Source organism: Vigna radiata, chromosome 4 (genome assembly GCF_000741045.1).
Source record: "Vigna radiata var. radiata cultivar VC1973A chromosome 4, Vradiata_ver6, whole genome shotgun sequence".
NCBI lineage: Eukaryota > Viridiplantae > Streptophyta > Magnoliopsida > Fabales > Fabaceae > Vigna > Vigna radiata.
Genome location: NC_028354.1, coordinates 19,161,791 through 19,181,097, shown reverse-complemented (window position 1 = coordinate 19,181,097; position 19,307 = coordinate 19,161,791). Strand labels below are relative to the sequence as shown.

At 32.3% G+C, this 19,307-nt stretch overlaps 2 protein-coding genes across 2 annotated transcripts; one reads left to right on the top strand and one right to left on the bottom strand.

Moving 5' to 3' along the window:
• Window positions 1-1,141: 1,141 nt before the first annotated feature.
• LOC106758922 (optomotor-blind protein) lies at window positions 1,142-9,926 on the top strand. The gene is made up of 4 exons (XM_014641935.2): window positions 1,142-2,477; window positions 2,650-2,700; window positions 2,867-2,939; window positions 9,409-9,926. Exons 1-4 carry the CDS (start codon window positions 1,570-1,572, stop codon window positions 9,568-9,570), a joined length of 1,194 nt encoding a protein of 397 aa, XP_014497421.1. The 5' UTR covers window positions 1,142-1,569; the 3' UTR covers window positions 9,571-9,926.
• Window positions 9,927-13,080: 3,154 nt separating this feature from the next.
• Window positions 13,081-14,330, bottom strand: LOC106758807. Its single transcript, XM_014641797.2, has one exon. The coding sequence runs from the start codon at window positions 14,214-14,216 to the stop codon at window positions 13,353-13,355; it is 864 nt and encodes a 287-aa protein (XP_014497283.1). The 5' UTR covers window positions 14,217-14,330; the 3' UTR covers window positions 13,081-13,352.
• Between the last annotated feature and the right edge of the window lie 4,977 nt (window positions 14,331-19,307).

The following is a 19,307-nucleotide window of genomic DNA, read 5'->3' as shown; positions in this document are numbered from 1 at the left end:
TTACAATATGATCTCTCATTTAATTATGCAGAAAGGATGGGCAATATGAGGCTAAAATATTAATAACAATGTGTGTGGGCTAATTAAGTTTGGTATTGCTGCCATGCCACTCTTTAAAAACTATACCTTTAGAGTTACTTCTTCGAAAACTTGTAATAAGAGTCACTGTAAAAGTAAACTTTTGACAACAACATTTTCAAAAGTTGCATTATTCAAAAAGCATGCAGTTGAATGTTCAGAGCAAGTCCATTGATCAGGATCACATCGGACATATAAACCAAAAAAGTTCAAAATGAACATGCAAAAATACTAGAAGATGACAACCATCGAATATTTTTTCCAAAAGAGAGAACAACAACAAGAAATTTATTTCAACAAGCCATTCATTCATGCACACATAAATCACTTTATAAAGTTGTACTATTTCTCTGTAAAAGTTGTTAGAGTTGAAAAACAAAACAACCAGATAAATCAAGATATATTTTAAAAAGGTACATTAGTTACTTTTTATTATTTATTTTTTTTGTCTGTCAAATATTACTTACGAGGATTTAAAATGTTAATAATTAGGGTAACCCGACCAGAAGGTCATTAGGGCTAAAAAGGAGCTTTTAGGGACATAACAAAAAGGGTGAGTCCCTTTGCAGTCATTTTCTCCTCGGAACATGGCCCAAAACTGTTCGCTGGCAGGACCCTTCTCTTTGTTCACCCCCATATTAAAATACACTAATTAATAGGCATTGCAAAAAAAAGTTGTTGAAAAAGAGCAGAAAGTTATCACATTTCTCGTTTTTTGCAAAAATTAAGAATAATCAAGGTTTTAAATACACAACTAAATAATTACGTCACCCTTACAAGAGAAAATGTGTTTACATGATCAGCCTTTAAAATTTAATTATACCAAAAGCTACCCCATCTTCTCTGAGATTGATCATTAATTAAACAATTTGGCATTTCAACTTAATGATGTTGGGCAAGTAATTTTTTGTTTAATCACACAGTCATCGTCATTAGAGTTTAAGAAAATTATCAAATTATACAGGCACACAAATTCTTGCTATAGAATAATGCTGAAAGACATGTATAGAAATATAAAATATTAAAAAATTATTTATTTATTCAACTGACAGAGAGACCACCATCTCTCGTTCTTTCTCTCTCTCTCTCTCTTTTTCTTTCTATTTTCTCTCATAGCTTCTGCAAACAGTTCTATCCCACAAGCGTCCAAACAAAGAGAATTAATGGAAAGTGAGATTTGCAAGAAAGAATTATTTAGTTCTCTTTGTTGTTCTTGCTGCGGCTACTGAGGATTATTTGCATAGTTCATGGCTGCCTTGTTACTGTTAACTCTCTTCCTTATTGATCATGATATCGATGATGGCAAACCACTATGCAACTTCTGTTCCTCACCCTTTTGCACAATATAAACCCGAGATTCCACACCCCTTCTCTTCTTTTTTTTCTTCCGCTTCTTCTTCTAATGGATTGTGCTGAGATCAGACACGTGTCCAGCCACTACAGCTTCGACATCATCGGATTTGGTTTCTTGGTCTGTGAAGTGAGTTCAATATGACCATGGTTCCTTCTCAAAACGGGAAACATCAGAACATTAATAGGAGTGGTGATTATGTTATTTACGGTAACACGACAACGAGTACTGCTATGAACCAGGTCATTGAAGTTGAAGGAGGCTACAATTGCTTACTAGGATCTGATTTTGTGGTGAGGAGGCACATCATGGCCGAGGCGGAAGAATCCTCCAGACACAACACCAACGAGGAAGCTGAACCCGGTGGCTGTGGTTCAACCTCAAAGGATGAAGAAGTAGAAGGAGGAAACATCAACACCAACACCAACAACAATAATAACAATAACTGGCTTCAATTAGGCATAGGTTTGACAAGCACAAAGGAAGAACTTGATCGAACCGTTCCAACAACAATCGCCTCAGGGCCTGTGGAGTTAGACTTGCTGCCCTCACGGCGGAGGTTCGATCAACCGCCGGCGTTTTTTCCGGTGGTGACTTCTGGGAGAGGAGGAGGGTCTAGTTTTGGTGGTTCTTCTTCTTTGGTTTTTGAGCATCAAACGACGTCGCCTTCTTCCATATCCATGTCCATGGCTAGTGGTCCAATTACCTCAACCTTTGGTCATCAAGAGATGATGAACTGGGCATTTGGTCCACTACTTCCTCCTTCTATGCCTATTATGCCCTCTTCTTCCTCTTTCACTCCTCTTCCACCTCCTCCTTCTTCTTCTTCTTCTTCCTCATCACAAACATGTCACTCCACTTTCAGGCCTCCCTTAGGATCCTACTTTCCCACACCCTTTCATCACTTTCCTTCTTCTTCTTCTTCTGGATTTGATCAATATGACGTGGCTGGGGCAGGACCAAGCTCCGATGTCACCGTTCGAGTTGTTGATCCTCCCAGAAGACCTCATTCTGGAATATGGTTCATGTTACAAGCCTCTCAAAATCAGTAAGCCAGTTAAAATGCAGATTAATATTTGTTTCCATTATTCTATTTTTTATTTTCTTTTTATCCACTATATACATGTGTGTGTGTGTGCATGCATCTAGCTAGCAAGGCTAGTGCAGTTTAATTGGCTTTTTGTGATGAAACTCACTTTGTTTTAATTTGCACAATGCAGAGCGAAAGAACCATTCTTGCCACAAATACCTAAGAACTACCTTAGAATTAAGTAAGTGGGTTTCTTTCTTTCTTTCTTTTTTTGTTTGTTTCTTCTCTCTTTCTTGAGCAGCTTGGGGCTTTTCCTGTCAGTGTGTAATCAATGTCGTTTTGATCATGATTTGATCGTATTTGGAGCTGCAAACTCATCATTTCTTTTTGACTTTGTGAACTTTCAGAGACGGAAGGATGACAGTTCGGTTGCTATTGAAGTATCTGGTTAGCAAACTCAGACTGGAAAGCGAATCAGAGGTACTTTCGACTTTCAACCATCTCTTTAGCTTTTTATATAAATATATAAATTAATAATTAATCTACCTGCTGATATATATATATATATATATATATATATATATATGTGTGATATATATATATATATATATATGTGTGTGATATATATATATATATATATATATATATATATATATATATATGTGTGTGTGTGCGCGCTTTTGTGCGAAGTAGCAAAAGCTAGGGATTTTCCATCGTTGCTCTCTTTCTCATGCACCTTGCTAATCCCATTTATCTGCTGCTCCTTTATTAGGCATGTAATTAGCGAGATGAAAATGAACATAGCGGATTACATAGGAGTGTCCGAAAAGGAAATAGAACTACGTTTTCATCAAAAGTACCAAAGTACATTAAAATAGAAACCTAGTGGGGTTAGAAAGATGAAAGATACAGCAGAACTAAAGCAGGTTTATCTAGTGATGGACCAAATATATGTTTCTTCCCTTAAAATCATTAAAAAAAGTATGCAGGTGAGAAGTATATTTCTCGAAACTGGTCTTGCAATTCCATTTTCATTACATCTCATACTCATTCTGTGTCATGGTGTAACATGCCTTGATTAGAATCATGGTGTTTTTTGTCCATCCCACCAAGACAATATAACTACATATATATGGAGCTTCCACATAGGATCCCAAGAACCTTCTATTTTTGTGTCGTGTTTGGTGGTGCGAATTGGGGTATTATTAGTTAGGTGTACCGCAACTGTTCAAAAGGAGAACCTTAATTAAAGACATATCATAATTACTAATTAATCACTTCACGGCAAAAAAATAATATATATTTTCTTTCTAACCATGGAAGCAATTTGCTTCACTGTTGCAGATTAGAATACTCTTACATACTCAGTATCATCATAATAATCACCCGCGAGTATATGCTCGAGTAGTTTATGATTTCAGTGACTTATCACTGATTTGCATGAAAGTAACTTCAAATGATCTACACAACATATCTGTATACAGAAAGAGGGAGGAACTAGTTTAAAAAAATTGAAATCTTTTCAAGAACTAAACCAGATTAAGATTAGTATAATGTTTATCGTGTAGATAAAAGATAGTTAAATTACGATTCACAAATAGTTCATCACTGAACTGTTGGCCATGCACACGGTAAACTAATGGGTAGATTAGAAGAAAACCCTTGGTAACCTAGGATTTAATTTACAAGAAAATGGTCATATATATATATATATATAGACAGACACACACACTAAACAGGATTAAGAATAATCAGTCTGCATCATCTGTCAGAGCACAAAGATTGTAGAGTAGAAATAGGTTTATATGTATATATATAGACTGTATGTATATATATATGTATAACCCTAGTATTTATAATGCAAGTATGTTGTTGCGATTGTGGACGTTAAGTTCTTATGGAAAGTTAACGATAGAGTGTACAGAACTAGTATAGAATTAGGTAGAGAAATTAGGTGTAGTTTGAGATACTTATGATCTACGCTCATAATGAAACATGTGCACGAGGCTATATATGCATTGAGTGATATTATTAGAATGTGCGCATTATAGTGTGTCGACCCAGAACTTTATAATACTTCATGCACACTTCATCATCGAACACCACTACTACTTGTTGCCTAATAATTACTAAAAAAAGGTTTGAATCCTTAGAGAAAACGAAGCAACGCATAAATCTATATCATAATATTCATGCATGCCCTTAAAATTGCTAGATCTGATGACCTAGGAGAAAAATTTAGATCTATATATATGTACAATCATTAGCTGCTCACCCCACTCATTTATCATTTGCACTAACTCGATCATACCATACTCAGTTTTAGCATGATGGAAACATTTTTAAACAAGGTGAATTTCTTAACTCTGAATCATTACAAAAATTAGTAAAGGAGCTTCGATTGCTTTTCCTCTTTTTAATTATTTTTTAAATATATTTTTGAGATTGATTTTTTTTTCTTTTGTTATATCGTTGTACGTCTGAAGTTATCACAACGTACTTCGTCTGAAGTTATCTTTGCTCTTTTTTAAATGTTAACCTTTCTTTTTCCTAACATGGAGATTTAAGCCATTTTAGGTATTAAATCCTCTCTTATTCTAGCTACCCACAAGAATTTTCAGGAAGTGTTTTCAATCTCAATGTTTATCGCATTTGATCTTTGCTATGTTATCGAATTGACTGATTTTTGGGGTCAAAAACGTTTTTTTTTTTTCCTTAAAATTCAATCGAAGAACCTAATTTTTTTGTTAAAGATAAGCTTTTCTAAACATAGTTTTCTAAATAACTTGTAACTAAAATATGATGATTTATTTACTTTTAAAATATAGGATTTTATTTTTCAAATAAAACAATCTGTATGTAATATCTGCTTTGATATTTATTTTTCCACAAAGGCCAAATTTTCATAAGAATTATTTCGCTTAAGTTTGATATTAGGTTGCCAGGAAATGAAATTTAGAAGGAAATATAAGTTTTTAAAAATAATAAGTGGATTAAGAGTAGAAAATATATGTATGATATATAAATAATATGTGATATATATATATATATATATATATATATATATATATATATATATATATATANTATGTATGTATGTATATGTATATGTATGTATATGTATATGTATGTATGTATATATATATATCAATGGTCTTATATTATGTTTAGGTTTTGTTTATCTTGAATACAAGTTTTGTCTGTATTGGCAACAACAGAAGCATTATCCACTAAACAACAAAAGCCAAGGAACATGTTTAAGAATAGAATACTGTCTTAGACATTTCATGCCAAACTGACACGAAGAAACAGAAGCATCAGTGTCAAATGTATCGAACATGCATTACAACTTTCATTCAGAAACCCATTTGTTTAATTTAATTTTGTAGTCCAGTACGCAAATTTTCGTATACGTTCATGGTATCCATTACCAGATTTGTCTAAAAAAATAAGCCATGCGAGATTGCAGAATACATAAAATCAACATTCCATTGTTCGTCAGATTTTCATGCAAGTTACTTTTTCGGTCAACCCTCGTGGTTTTTTTTTTTATATTATATAATATTTTATATATTTATATATATGCATGCTGCATGATCTTTACACATTAAGGATGAGAGAGTAAATTATATATATTAAATGAGAATATATTATCGTGAAGGAATGAACTTTGACTATGATTATATTAAGTAATATTGAAATAAAGTAATTTAAATATATGGTTAGGATTTTGTTTTTCTTATTAAAAAAATTATAAGTAGATGCAGGGAGGTGTCATTGAGTTGTATGTGGGATTTGTTTACTATAAAACCCTGTATTTGAAGACAACTACTTCAATGAATAAATTTATGTTTGCTTGTTATAAAGAGGACAGCTATTTGTCTGAATATTTCTCATATTTATTTACATATATTAATTTTAGTACGGACTTACCTTTTCTGAAAAACTATTTTGGGCTGAAAAAATCTACTATCTATAAAAATTTAGTTTTTGATATAATTAAGAAGATTATTCTGGGAATGAGTTGCGTGAACTTAAAGTTTAAACATCATTAGATTAATCTATAATAAGTTTGTGATAGTTAATTAGAATGTGTGACGCACTCAACATAACTTCTCTGGCTGCTGCTTTCCAATTTGTTTTTGCTTGTTGTTTGTTTGTTTGTTACGAGAAGTCAACCTAAGACTCCTCCGTTGTATACCAGACATCATAAAAATATATATAAGAACATGCTAGCTGGTTTGCATGTAGTTCCCATGCCGCCCGGAACATATATATACATAATTCACACATGATTTTGGTTTCAAACTATAAAGACCTAATCATTAGGTTTATAATGAGTGTGTTACATGATCCAATAACTTAAGCTATAGGGATATATATATCTATATATATACACACACTACCTTAATCTCTTTCTTCTGTGTATATATAAACAGTTTATTTATGAGTTTCTGATCGTAAATTCTGGAAAAGTTTTAGATATACTTTGCATAGGTTTAAAGCATTAGCATACATCCAGATTATTTGAGAGTTTTTCTCCTCTAAGTTAAGAAATAGGGTGAAGCATATAAATATATATATATAGGTTAATAGAGAAAAGAAGAAGGTGGTTTGTTTTATATATGGCATATATAATATGAACATGGATATGTATATATATAATAGATAGTCAAGGGAATAATGAGTGGAAGAAAGCAAAAAGATGAGTTTGATTGTGGAAGGGGTTTTATTATTTGTTTTTCCCTTTTGCTTGTTGCTTTTGTAATTTATAAAGAGTGCATTGACTTTAAGATGTAAAAACACATAATCTTCAAGTTGGATATATCTTTATCTTGGCCTACTTAGTTGACAGCACTACTCATACAAAAAGGTTACCAGATATTTGTTCTTAATTTAACTCGAACATCATATCCTAGGGCTTCCAAAATCACACGTGGACCCTGTCATTCTCACCACTCAATACCTATCTGCATGCCTTCGATTTTCTCTCTCCTCTTTCGTCACGCTTTCGCTTCAAATGTAGGCCCTTCCCATTCCCATTTTCTCTCTCTCTCTCTCTCCTTTTCCATGGAATATTTGGCTTAAAAGCTCCATCAAACTGTCAAGTGCTGCACTCTCATGGAATGGAACCAAAAGAAAGAATCCCATTATGTCTACGCAGCATCTTCCACCAACCACAGTATAAACACTCTAATAACAACAAAATCTTAATCTTACTCACACATCTCCCCAATTCACCATCAAAACTCACTTAAAAACACCAAAACTTGCTAACTGATTTCCATGCACCATTAAAAAAAACCAGTTGGAATTATATATAAACAACCACGCCCCTTTAATCGCTTCTTTATTAATATACTTTGTCGAGTTCAAACCTGTCGTACGATGTTAAATAAATATGGACTTTAGTTTTTTTTTTCTTTATATATATATATATATGACAGACGAAAGAAGTTAACTATAGCCATAGTCGATGATGAAAAATGAAAAGGGCAGTAGTAATGTTGACGGTGGCATGCATTAGGGTTTGGGTGTTGGTTGCAACGTGATGGAGACGTGCATGATGAGCATGAAAAATTTAGTAATATAAAGGCGTGATTAGGTCTCTTGAAGGGAGGAAAAACGAAGAATAGTATAGTTTAGATTGTGGGTTTGCCTATTGTTCGGCGTGGTTGATGGATCGAGCGTTGCATGATATAATAATAATAATATTGTACGTTATGGTGTTTAATATAATAATAATAATAAGAGGAGATTAGTGAGAAATGTTAATTAATAGAGATGAAATATATAATAGAATGGAAAAAGAAAAGACTGAAGTCTAAGAGATGATGATTATGGCTTGGGAGGAAAGTCTGAATGGGCCCCCATAATGATTAAAGATAGGGCAGTTTTTGAGATGGTGGGTTGGGTGGGCATTTCCACGATTGCCCGCTGACCCAAATATGCGTGCATGCTTAAGGATATAGGAATCTCTTGCCTTAAAGAAATTTGCTTTTCTCAAACATTAAAATCAAATACCAAAGTGGAGACCTGTGTGGATCAATCTTATGCGTAAAGTAGAAGTTACAAAGATCTTATGCCTTCCTAAGTAGGCCCTAGACGTAAGCCACTGACAAAGCATGACTTCATTCTCATCCTCCATTTTTTCAACCACTCTTTTCATTTTTACCAAACTCATCTCTTCTCCCTAAACACTACTATTACTCCCATAGATTACAAACTAAAGGAACAGTCCAAATTTCTCTTATAGTTGTCAGCATATTGGAAGTTTCACATCGAATAGAAATAAGATCAATTTAAAGTATATAAATGTTTGTAAACCTTGTAACAAGTCGTTTTTGTGATTTTAAAGTTCACTTCTTAACGTGACATGAAACATAAGAGTGAATTCTCAATCCTATTGTTCTACCTCTTATTAGACTAATGAAGAAAATTATGAGCATTTAACATATTTTGTCTGTCTTGCACTTATATATATATGATTTAAACAGGGGAGTCTTTACTTGAAAGCAAACTAAAGCGAGGCGTCGCGTAAAGGGAGATATGAATATCGGGATGAGGGATAATATATGAAAAAGTAAACATGATGATGGTTTATAGTATATAAGAATAATGAACATAAGAAAGGTAAAAGAAAAAAGAAGTTGGGAAAATGGAATAAGATGGAAAATGAAGATTATTATAACAAGTATAATTTGTTATAATAACGCACTAGATGAAAAGTTGTGATGATGATATGTATAATGAGTTTAACCATGGGCAATAAGGTGATGCATGTACTGTGTATTTCTTTTTTGCTTGACATCATATGTATATATATATTTGTTTTGTTGTGATGGTGGTGGATATATTACTGTGTGGGCACGTGATGTGGAAGATGATAATGGAGAATGATAATAACAGTAATATTAATAAATGTGCAATGAATGAATCACTGTTGCAGATAGAGATAACATGCAGAGGACAGCAACTTTTACCTTTCTTGACGTTGCAGCATGTGAGGGATAACATATGGAGTCCCAGAGACACCACAACATCTTTGCTTTCAGATTCCTCAACCTCGGATCATGTCATGGTGCTCCATTATGGTAGAACCACTGCTTAAGAACAACTAATTAACTTCCATGCTGTTAATTGTATCTTTGTTAACTTATCTAAACTTCCTCAACCTCTTTTTTTTTAGTTTTTTTTTTTCGATTTAATTTTCTATTCTAATGGGTTTTGATTATTATTTATTTTGATTTTTCTTCCCCTTCTATATTTCTTAATTGACATGGAGATTATGGAAAAAGTCACATATATATATGTCCCCCTCCAAAACATGTTTATTCCATTAGGGTTTTGGTTGGGGTGGGTAGAATTACCCTAAATTGTATTCCCATGTTGGAAGGGGTGGGTGAGAAATTGCCATCAAATGTATTTCAAGCACAAAACTCAATCTAATTTTATCCACTAACCCTATTCCCCTTTTAGTCTCTTTTTATTCTCATTTTTATATATAATTTCTTCTGCTTATAGACAAAAAGAAAAAACTTAAATTAGTGTAGGTATATGTTACTATTATGATTGTTATGATTCTTAATGAGTGGATTTATTTCTGATTAAGTATGATATTGTATCTAAAATTTATCATAAAATATTTCTGTGTCAGCTACAAGTATATATATATGTACACCAACATTTAAAATTTAATTGGTCAAATTTATTTTAGTTTATTAAAATTTATTTTTGAAAATATCGACATTGTATCCAATGTTAATGGAGACAAGTTTGGTATTTATTAAATTATATTAATGGAAGAAAAAATCTTTCGTTAAAATATTATTAGAAGAAAAATAGAATCACATGAAAGTTCAGTAGGCATGTAAAAAAATAAAACAAGACAGTTATTCGAGAGGAAAATACGTGTAGAAATCCTTTCATTAAAAAAAATTAAGGACTTTAATCAAGAATGAAAAAAATTAAGCATTAACAATATAAATTAAGAAAAGTACAAATTTTCATTTATTTTTTAATAGGAAAAATAGCTTATTAATAATACAAATATTCTAAAGATTTAGCAATTGTAGTTTTAGAAGTTCTTGTAAATACTGAAACGAAGTTAACAAGATCTAGACAGGATTTTTTTATTTGTCGAGATGTTTTTTTTTTTCTTGTAATTTTTTATGGTACCGAGAATGTTTTTTAAGAATTTGACTTCGAGTAGGATGTTAACTTGAATTAGATTGCGCAATCTAAAAAAATGAAAAAAAAAAAAACAATTATATTCGTTGGGGTGCAGAAAGAAAGTATGGAAGTGTAGGAAGAATTTGCCTTATCTTTCTGGTTTGCTTGGGCCATTGTCCTACTTCGTTTAAGAGCGTTTACGAAGACTATGGACTGGACTCATTTCTACTAGTTTGAGAGGCCCATTGTATGGACAACTTTAATTGATTTTTGAAGGTGTCTACAACTTTCATAGTTTTTAAATGGGTAGTGAATTTCATCATGGCATTATTCAAAAACCCAGAAAAAATGACTGACTAAAACTGTAATATTAACATATATTTATGGATAAAGATTAATATTGAGTGATTGATTTTAAAATTTCAATTGAGATATCAGAGATTGCAGTTGTTCTTTTTAAGTTAGAATACTAATGTAACAGTAATATATATACTTTTGGTGGCCTAAACTGGTGATTTCGATTTACTCGTAACTCGTATTTCAATTTCACCAGTTTCAAATGTTCAGTTCACTCGTGAATTTCCCTTATATTGCGAATTAGTTTAAGGATGAACTAGTTTACAAATCATTTAAACTTTTTAGAACAATTGATCCTCGTGTTACCCTTTTTTTGTGCGAAATATTGTTACTTTTACACGTATGGAATGGTGCCAATGAAATTCAGTCCATTTAACTTCAATTTCTTTAAAGGATATTAGAGACAAACGGAATTCCAGAGAAAAGAGAACAAATGGTAAACCTTAACCAGACATGAGAAATCAATCAAACTGAATATATTCTTAACTTGTTTGCGAGGTGGGACGTTTTAAATCAATCAAATAGAATAAGGATTTCTTAGGTGGCAAAACGTTTTATCATATAGTGCAATGCATTTAAAGCAATATGAGGAGATACCCTTAATTCAAAAAGTATGTTTGAAACCATGATTAGCTTCATAAGCACATTGGCCAGTTTAAAGTTAAAGGTAGCTGAAATGATACCAATCTATGCAAAAGACGGATCAAATCTAATCACTATAAGTCATTTTCCGGCTTATCTCACTTGCATTTCCCTGCCAAGATCTGATTGAAGCCAACTGAAGTGGCACTGTAGCAATTACTGTTCTAGAATTCCCGTATTAAGTAAACTGTGGCTATAACTTTTCCACATGAGATCCTACTATTGAGACTTTCCACTCAAGCAAACTGTGGCAGTGGTTTCAACTATGACCCAGCTCATTGAATCATTACAAACACAAACCAGCTAAGGCATTGCAAAATGTAGTTACGATAAGGATCAATTAGTTGGAATACTGATCATAACATAGAAAATATACCACATCCACTATGTCATTTTTTACATAAGAATGCAAAATTACAAAGTATACAATGAGAAAGAAAAAAAGGAAAAAAAAGATGTCTCCACAACCACCATAAGTTATGACTATTTACTTTGCAGAATATAAACATCAACACAATTATCTGGAGATCATGAAATCTTATCAGTATAAACTGTAAGTACAATATCATATCTGACCCTGTGTTCCTTATTTCATAAAAAAATAAAAAAGATCACCCCTACTGCAGTATCATAGTTAGCATACAGTAGCTGAAAGGTTAATCAGTATACAGAAACAAAATTCTGTCTAGTCGGCAATCTTATATTTTATAGATATGAATTCCACCGAGGAGGAGATGTCTAAGCTTGATTGATCCCTCTCATAATCTTCTATTTATAATAATAAATTGATACAAGAGTACATGATAATTAGAATAACCTAGACACAATATAATCATGATAATTAGAGTAATCTAGATCCAATATAATCATGATAATTAGAGTAACCCTATTCACAATATAATCATGATAAATAGAATAAATATCCTAACAATCAACATAGTTGTTGAGTCTATGGGGGAACAAGAGACGGAAGAATCAAACAAGAAGTCAGGCTACATAAAGAATGAAATCCAATTTAGTGCATAAGCACTTAACAATGCAAGGCTTAAAGTCAATCAGCATACATGCTTAAAGGCAAGTAAGGAAAATGAACGAGTAATTTATTTCATAACAACCAGGGGCAAGTAACAGCTTGAAATCTTACTCTGAAAGAGAATGCTTTGATGGAAAAATAGAAGTATAATCAAGAGATCATTATCATCAATTGTGGGACAACTTAATGACTCTACATATTTCTCAAATCATGATTCCATAATAATTCCATTTCAAAAAATCACGTCACTCTTCAACTTAACCAGAAGTTGCAGGAGCATTAAATTGCACATTACTACAAAATAATGAACAATCTTTGAACAATAGATCGAAAACTACAATGACCATATGAGTGGTGCATTGATTAAGTGGTCATGCATCAGATTCATTACTCTCTCATGTTAAAGAAACCATGGGATCAGATAAACAGATATTTCAATTATGGCAACATGATCACACAGAACAAATGGGAAAGAAAACAGGGCAGACAAGAAGTTTCAACAAAGAAAAGAGACAATAATAGTCACTAACCCCCTATTGTTCATTCACCATAGATAAAAAAAAATTCCTTATACATACTGCATTTTCTATCCACAACTTAAAACCAGAACAAAGAAACTATGAAAACCTACGCATACATAATACATATAGATACATACATTAACTCATCTTGATCCCATTACACCATGATCACGGAAAGCACTTCCTCAGCTTCTGGATTGCATTGTACATTTTCCTTCTGGACCCGACAGCGTTGATCCCCATATCTTTGAGATCCTCCAATGTCAACATAGGAAGCAACTCATCATCGACCTCATGGATCTCAAACATAGGCGCATACCTACTCAGACCTAACTCGAAAAGCCAAGACCTAACTCCGTCGCTCTTCCTCCGTTCCCGCGATTCCGATTCAACGCCGTCGTTATCCGAAACCCTAACTCTAGGATCCTCGCTCCGATCCACGTGCCAATAATCCACACCGTTATCTTCCACCGAGTGCACCGGACTCTGATCCTGTTCAAGTTCATGTTCGAAATCCCTAAAACCTTCTTCCTCACCGTTTTCATCCATCGTTGCTCGCGGAGTCCAGTTTGATCTCAACCGCTTCGCTGTTGGTCCTCCTCGCTTCGCCTTTCCCCTACGGTTGTTGGTGCTTCCGAACTCTTCGCCGCCGTTCGCGATGTTCGTGACGGAGCGCGCCTTCGAAGTTCTTGAAGATTCCTTCGGAGTCCGCCAGCTCCATGGCGGCATGCTCGGGCGGCGCGTATGTGAGTCGTGGCCATGTAAGGCGGCGCGCTGGTCGCCGATCTCTCCTAGACGGACGCTCGGACGGCGTTGCCGCTTCGGAGCTAACGCCGGAGGGGCGGCGATCTCGATGCTCGGCTGCGATGCAGTTGCTGCAGCCGGAGGAGCCGTCTCCGCCTCAACCTCCGGTGCAGAGGGAATTGGAGGGTCCGGCGGTGGTGGGTTAGTTTCGGGCTCTTCGGCCATTGTGGTTACAGTGGCAGGGGCGGTGTGCGCAGGATAAGGGAGCCAGGTAGCTTTCTGGTACATTCGGGTGCAACGCGGCAATCACCTTCTAAGATTTTGCGCCGTTGGATGGTTATGATATGGATTGGTGAACAGTGTGGATGAAGCCAAATAGACTCTGGCGGTCTTCTGGTCAAGTCCCTGAATTGAATATTTGAAATAGATCTAGCATGCCACCTGTGTACCTACTATACTGAATGTTGACAAATTATCCCTAAATTAATTAATTAATTTTAATTACTGATTAAAAAATTAATAGGTGTCACCCTAGATTTTTATTCACCTTAAATCCAATATAAATGAAGTTGTTTAATTTAAATGTCTATACTATCTTATTTCGTATTTACATTTTTTTTTTCAAACTTTATTTACCTTTAAATATTTATTTGAAGTACTTTATTTTTAAATTTAACTATTTTTTATTTGACTATTTTTAAAAATTTTATTATTTTCTAAAAGTAAAATAAATTTTTATAATAAAAGTATACTCTACGATATAAATAAAATTATTACTTGTATTTATTTTTATCATTATAATAATTTTTTATATTTGTTAAAAGATATTAGTTGCATGGGAGTGTTAGTTACTATTGGACAATGATGTCAATGAAGAAAGAGGGAAAAAGGAAGAAGAGTCAAACTTTGTCACCCATATTGAGGAAACATTGCTTTCTCAAAGAGTATGTTGAGATATGACCCACCAATCTTAATGATATTGCAAGAGGGTCCTTAACGAGCTTAATTGCAATTACATTATTATATTCACATTAACTTCCAAATTATCCAACAAGTTATGATAAATAGGATTCCATGGGGGAATTCTTGATAAGTTGTTGCAATTTGCTCCCTTGTTTCATGTAAATTAAATTCCACATCTTTAAGTGATGTGAATATAAGCCAGATATAATTCTGCATATGTATATGGCTTTTTAAATAATTTCTTTTACTCCGAGCTTCATCTATGTAATTACAGAAAGTTATACACAATCACGTAAGATATTAAATATGTAATATTTTGAGCTAAATCAGTTTCAAAAATTCCTTAAATCAATTATAATGTATCAATTAGAAAAGGATAAGGTTTTGACCAGGGTTTGGACACACTAATAAACCTAAAATTATGTTATTAAGCCACAAGAAAACCAAATTAAATTTTACTCTCTAATTATATGAAGTTAGTATTCAAAATTCAAAAACATTGGTCAACAAAACATAAAAACTGAAAATATATAGAAAATGGTAATTTTATTTAATGTTTTAAGCTTTCATATTTTTTTTTTTAAGTTCTGATAATTTCACATTTTGTGTTACCATATTGGTTGCACCTTTTCTCAAATTCAATTATTCTATAGTTTTAACTTTTTCTTTTAATATTTGTAATTGATGTAATGAGCATACATTACATTCACAGCTTATTTAAGTTTCATTCACCATTTTCATTTTATTACATTTACTATTCATAGTTATTTTTGTAATTTCCTTTTTTCCATTTTAAGGGCACTTTATCTTTTATAAAAACGTGTTGGACTTCAGAAAATATGTGAAGTAATTATTTTTAATTTATATGTTTTATGTTGTACGTGCTATGTTGTTTTTATATATTTTATACCTTTTCTATTCTTTGTTGAAAACTTTATCATAACTTGCTATATCATTACTTTGTAAAAATGTATTTTTTCGAAAATTATATAAATGAATCCACTCGATTACGTTTTTTGCATGTAAGTAGATTGATGACAAATCCAGGCGCTTTTATCTTTTTCATTCATGTATTAAAATTAATATTAATATTAATATTAATAATACTGTTTCTATTATATATATATATATATATATATATATATATATATATATATATATTATTCATATTTTTTTAATTCAATCTTTTAAATAATTATTAAAGTATTAATTTTTTAGTTCAATCTATACACTAGCATTCAATGAGATGATGTGCAATTATTCTTTTTGTTGCGGTATAGGGCCGAGATCCAAACCTACACAATTTCTCCTTGATCAATTTACTGTCCAAGTTCTTCCGCGTGCTCCTATGTTCCAGACGTCCGGAGGGTACCTGCCAAAGGCACTCCGATGCTTAAGTCAGTTTTGTTATCCGGTCGGGTATCTTAGCTCAGAATTAAATGCGTAATAAAATGAACTTGCCTACCTGTGACCTTTGACTCGTATTTATAGTGGTGGACATGGACATGGTATTAAGGTTACCTTAATTAAGGCCCAATTATGGCCCAACCACCTAAAACATGTAATTACACAAATCATTCTGAACTTACCTTAATCTTGATGACTGTGACCGTCCGGCCTCTCTGTCAGTCGACCGCCTTACCCCTTAATCGTACCCTACAGGTAAATCCTGTAACCGACCGTCCGGCTATGGTGTCACCGGGCAGCGGTTCTTAGCTTTCAGTAATGGCGGAAAGTGGAATGATATGAAAGCTGAGCTGTGGTATTAACTGCTGGATCTGTTTGGATTGTTCTTTTGCCACTACCGACTTTCCTTCAGCGGATGGCAATGCCCGCTCGGACCTCGCCCTTGTTGTTCTCACGCCTGGACCTTTGATGAACCGCCCGTCCAGTGGTAACTTTGACCGGGTGGTGGTCCCTAATACACTTTTGTATATTGCAAAGTGGAAAGTTATGTCACCTGATTGCATTTAAATCTTTTGAACATATTGAAACGTGTTTGCATTTTGACAATTCATTTCAATTTCGATATGTTAGTTTCAATTTCATTTCATTTCAAACTCAATTTAAAATTCATTTAAAATTCAATTTCTAACATTCCAAAATATAATATTAAACCATGTATCATCACATAATAATAAGAAAAATCACTTAAGAAATGGAAATATAAATTCAATTTACAGCCATTTAACATAATCATAAAACGAATTTTATCAAAACTATATATAAATAGCTAATCTAAAAGAAAGTAAACATTTGTCATCTCTCAATCCAATGTTTGCTCCAAAAAAACATCATTGCCTCTACTTACACCCACCAGATGATTATAGTCGATGCATGAACAAATCATACAGTACAAGCACAGAGAAAACAAGGGTAAACCAGTGTAAACAGAATTATCCTAAAATAATGAATACATCAACAAATAACCACAATTTCAATACAAGTAAATGTTGGGTCTATCAAGGAGGAGGTTCATCGAAGAGACACAATACCAATGAGATATAAGCCCAACCATATAAGGAATTGACACCACTCTCTACGCAAAACCTTAAGGCCAACATCTATTCACATAAGTAAACTTATATAGATAATCATGTGAAAACTATTAACATCTATCAAAGTATCATAAACTGCAACAAGACTCCCTAACCAACATAAAACACCCTAAAACAAATACCTAAAATTGGCTCAATGCATGTAAAAAAAAGGCACTTAGGGGGCGCTCAACGGCCAGAGATCTTGACTAAAAGGGGGCTTAGGGGGGTGCTCGAAGGCGTTCAACGCCAGATCTTGCACAAAAAAAGGCGTCTAGGGGATGTTCAAGGAACGTTCAACATCGCACCAAAATTTAAAATGCTTTGAAAACTGATCTTGGACACTCTTTACATAAATTTAAATGATTCACATGACCTTATAAACACTAAGAAACATTTGTAAACACATTTTTAACTCTAAGTAAAGGATTCGACAACAAGTCCAAAACTCTCTCCTTTAACACATATCTTATAATTCAAAATATCACCATTCAAAATCCTTAAAATATATTTAAAGACCAGCAAAAATACTACTAACTTGATTTATATCATACTTTCAACTAATTAATTACTCTAACAAGTTATAAATCATTACAAACAAAACTTTAACACTGAACTTAATATTTTTAACCTTTAATTTAAAACCTAAGTACCTAAAACCTCATATGCCAAAAACACCTCCTAATCCAACTAGTTTCATTCTCTTCCACATTTAACCACGATCAACACAACCACAGCTAAAACCTCACGTGAAAAAAAATAATACTTTAAATTATATTAAAATCTAAAAAATAAAAATTCTTGAATATTTTACCTTTTAATAAAACAGATATAAAATTATGAAAATCCATCGTATATAAAATTATAACCATGTGACTCATATAATTTTTCATTATAACAATTACAATTTTGTAAACAGATATTATCTAAATAATGTAATATACTGTTTTTGCCTCAGTGTTAAAATCAACATTTTTTACTATACTATTATTACAGAAAACACAATTATCTCTCTTAAATACTTACGGGAAAAATAATATTAAAAATATATTGTGGACCACGAAACAAAACTCTTGGATATTTTACCTTTAAAAAAAAATAAATATACAAATATAAAAAATCTCTTGCATATAAAGATACAATCATATGACCACATATAGAATTTACTTCTTATAATCACAATAATGTGATTACATTGATATTTACATCGATTTTAAATAAATCGAAATACTTTGAATAAACTAAAATATGTTTTTCCACACTAGTGTTAAAATCAATTTTTTTTCCATAATCTTGTTAGAAACAAAATAAATTATTTATCTCAAATAATCAAGAAAGAAAATAATATTTAAAATCATATTGAGAAGTATAAAGTAAAAGTCTTGAATATTTTATCTTTAAAAAAATATATAAAAATTGGATTTAGTTACAAATGAAATAAAAATCAATCAATGATAAAAGAATGATAGAGTGAATATAGTGTCCAATAAAAATAAAAACTTTTTAGATGTGAAAATATTATTTTAAAAAAACAACTAATAAAAAATAAATAGTAAAATATAAAAGCTAAAAAATTAACTTTAAAATCTTCCACCGTATATAAACCACTCGAATATACAGATTTTTCCAGGAAAGATATGTTTCAGATTTTAATTAAAACAAGATAAATTGGTAACTAATGGGAATTAACTTAGGAAAAAAAGGTTAATATCTACGACTTAACAAACTAAAATTTAAATTTATTTACGCAATATATTTGGATTAATGTTCGTTATATCTTAAAAATAATAATATTTGAAGGAGGATATGTATATGAAAAAATCTAAAAAAATATAATCTGAAATGAAAATATATGTAATCTATAATGGCATAAATTAGT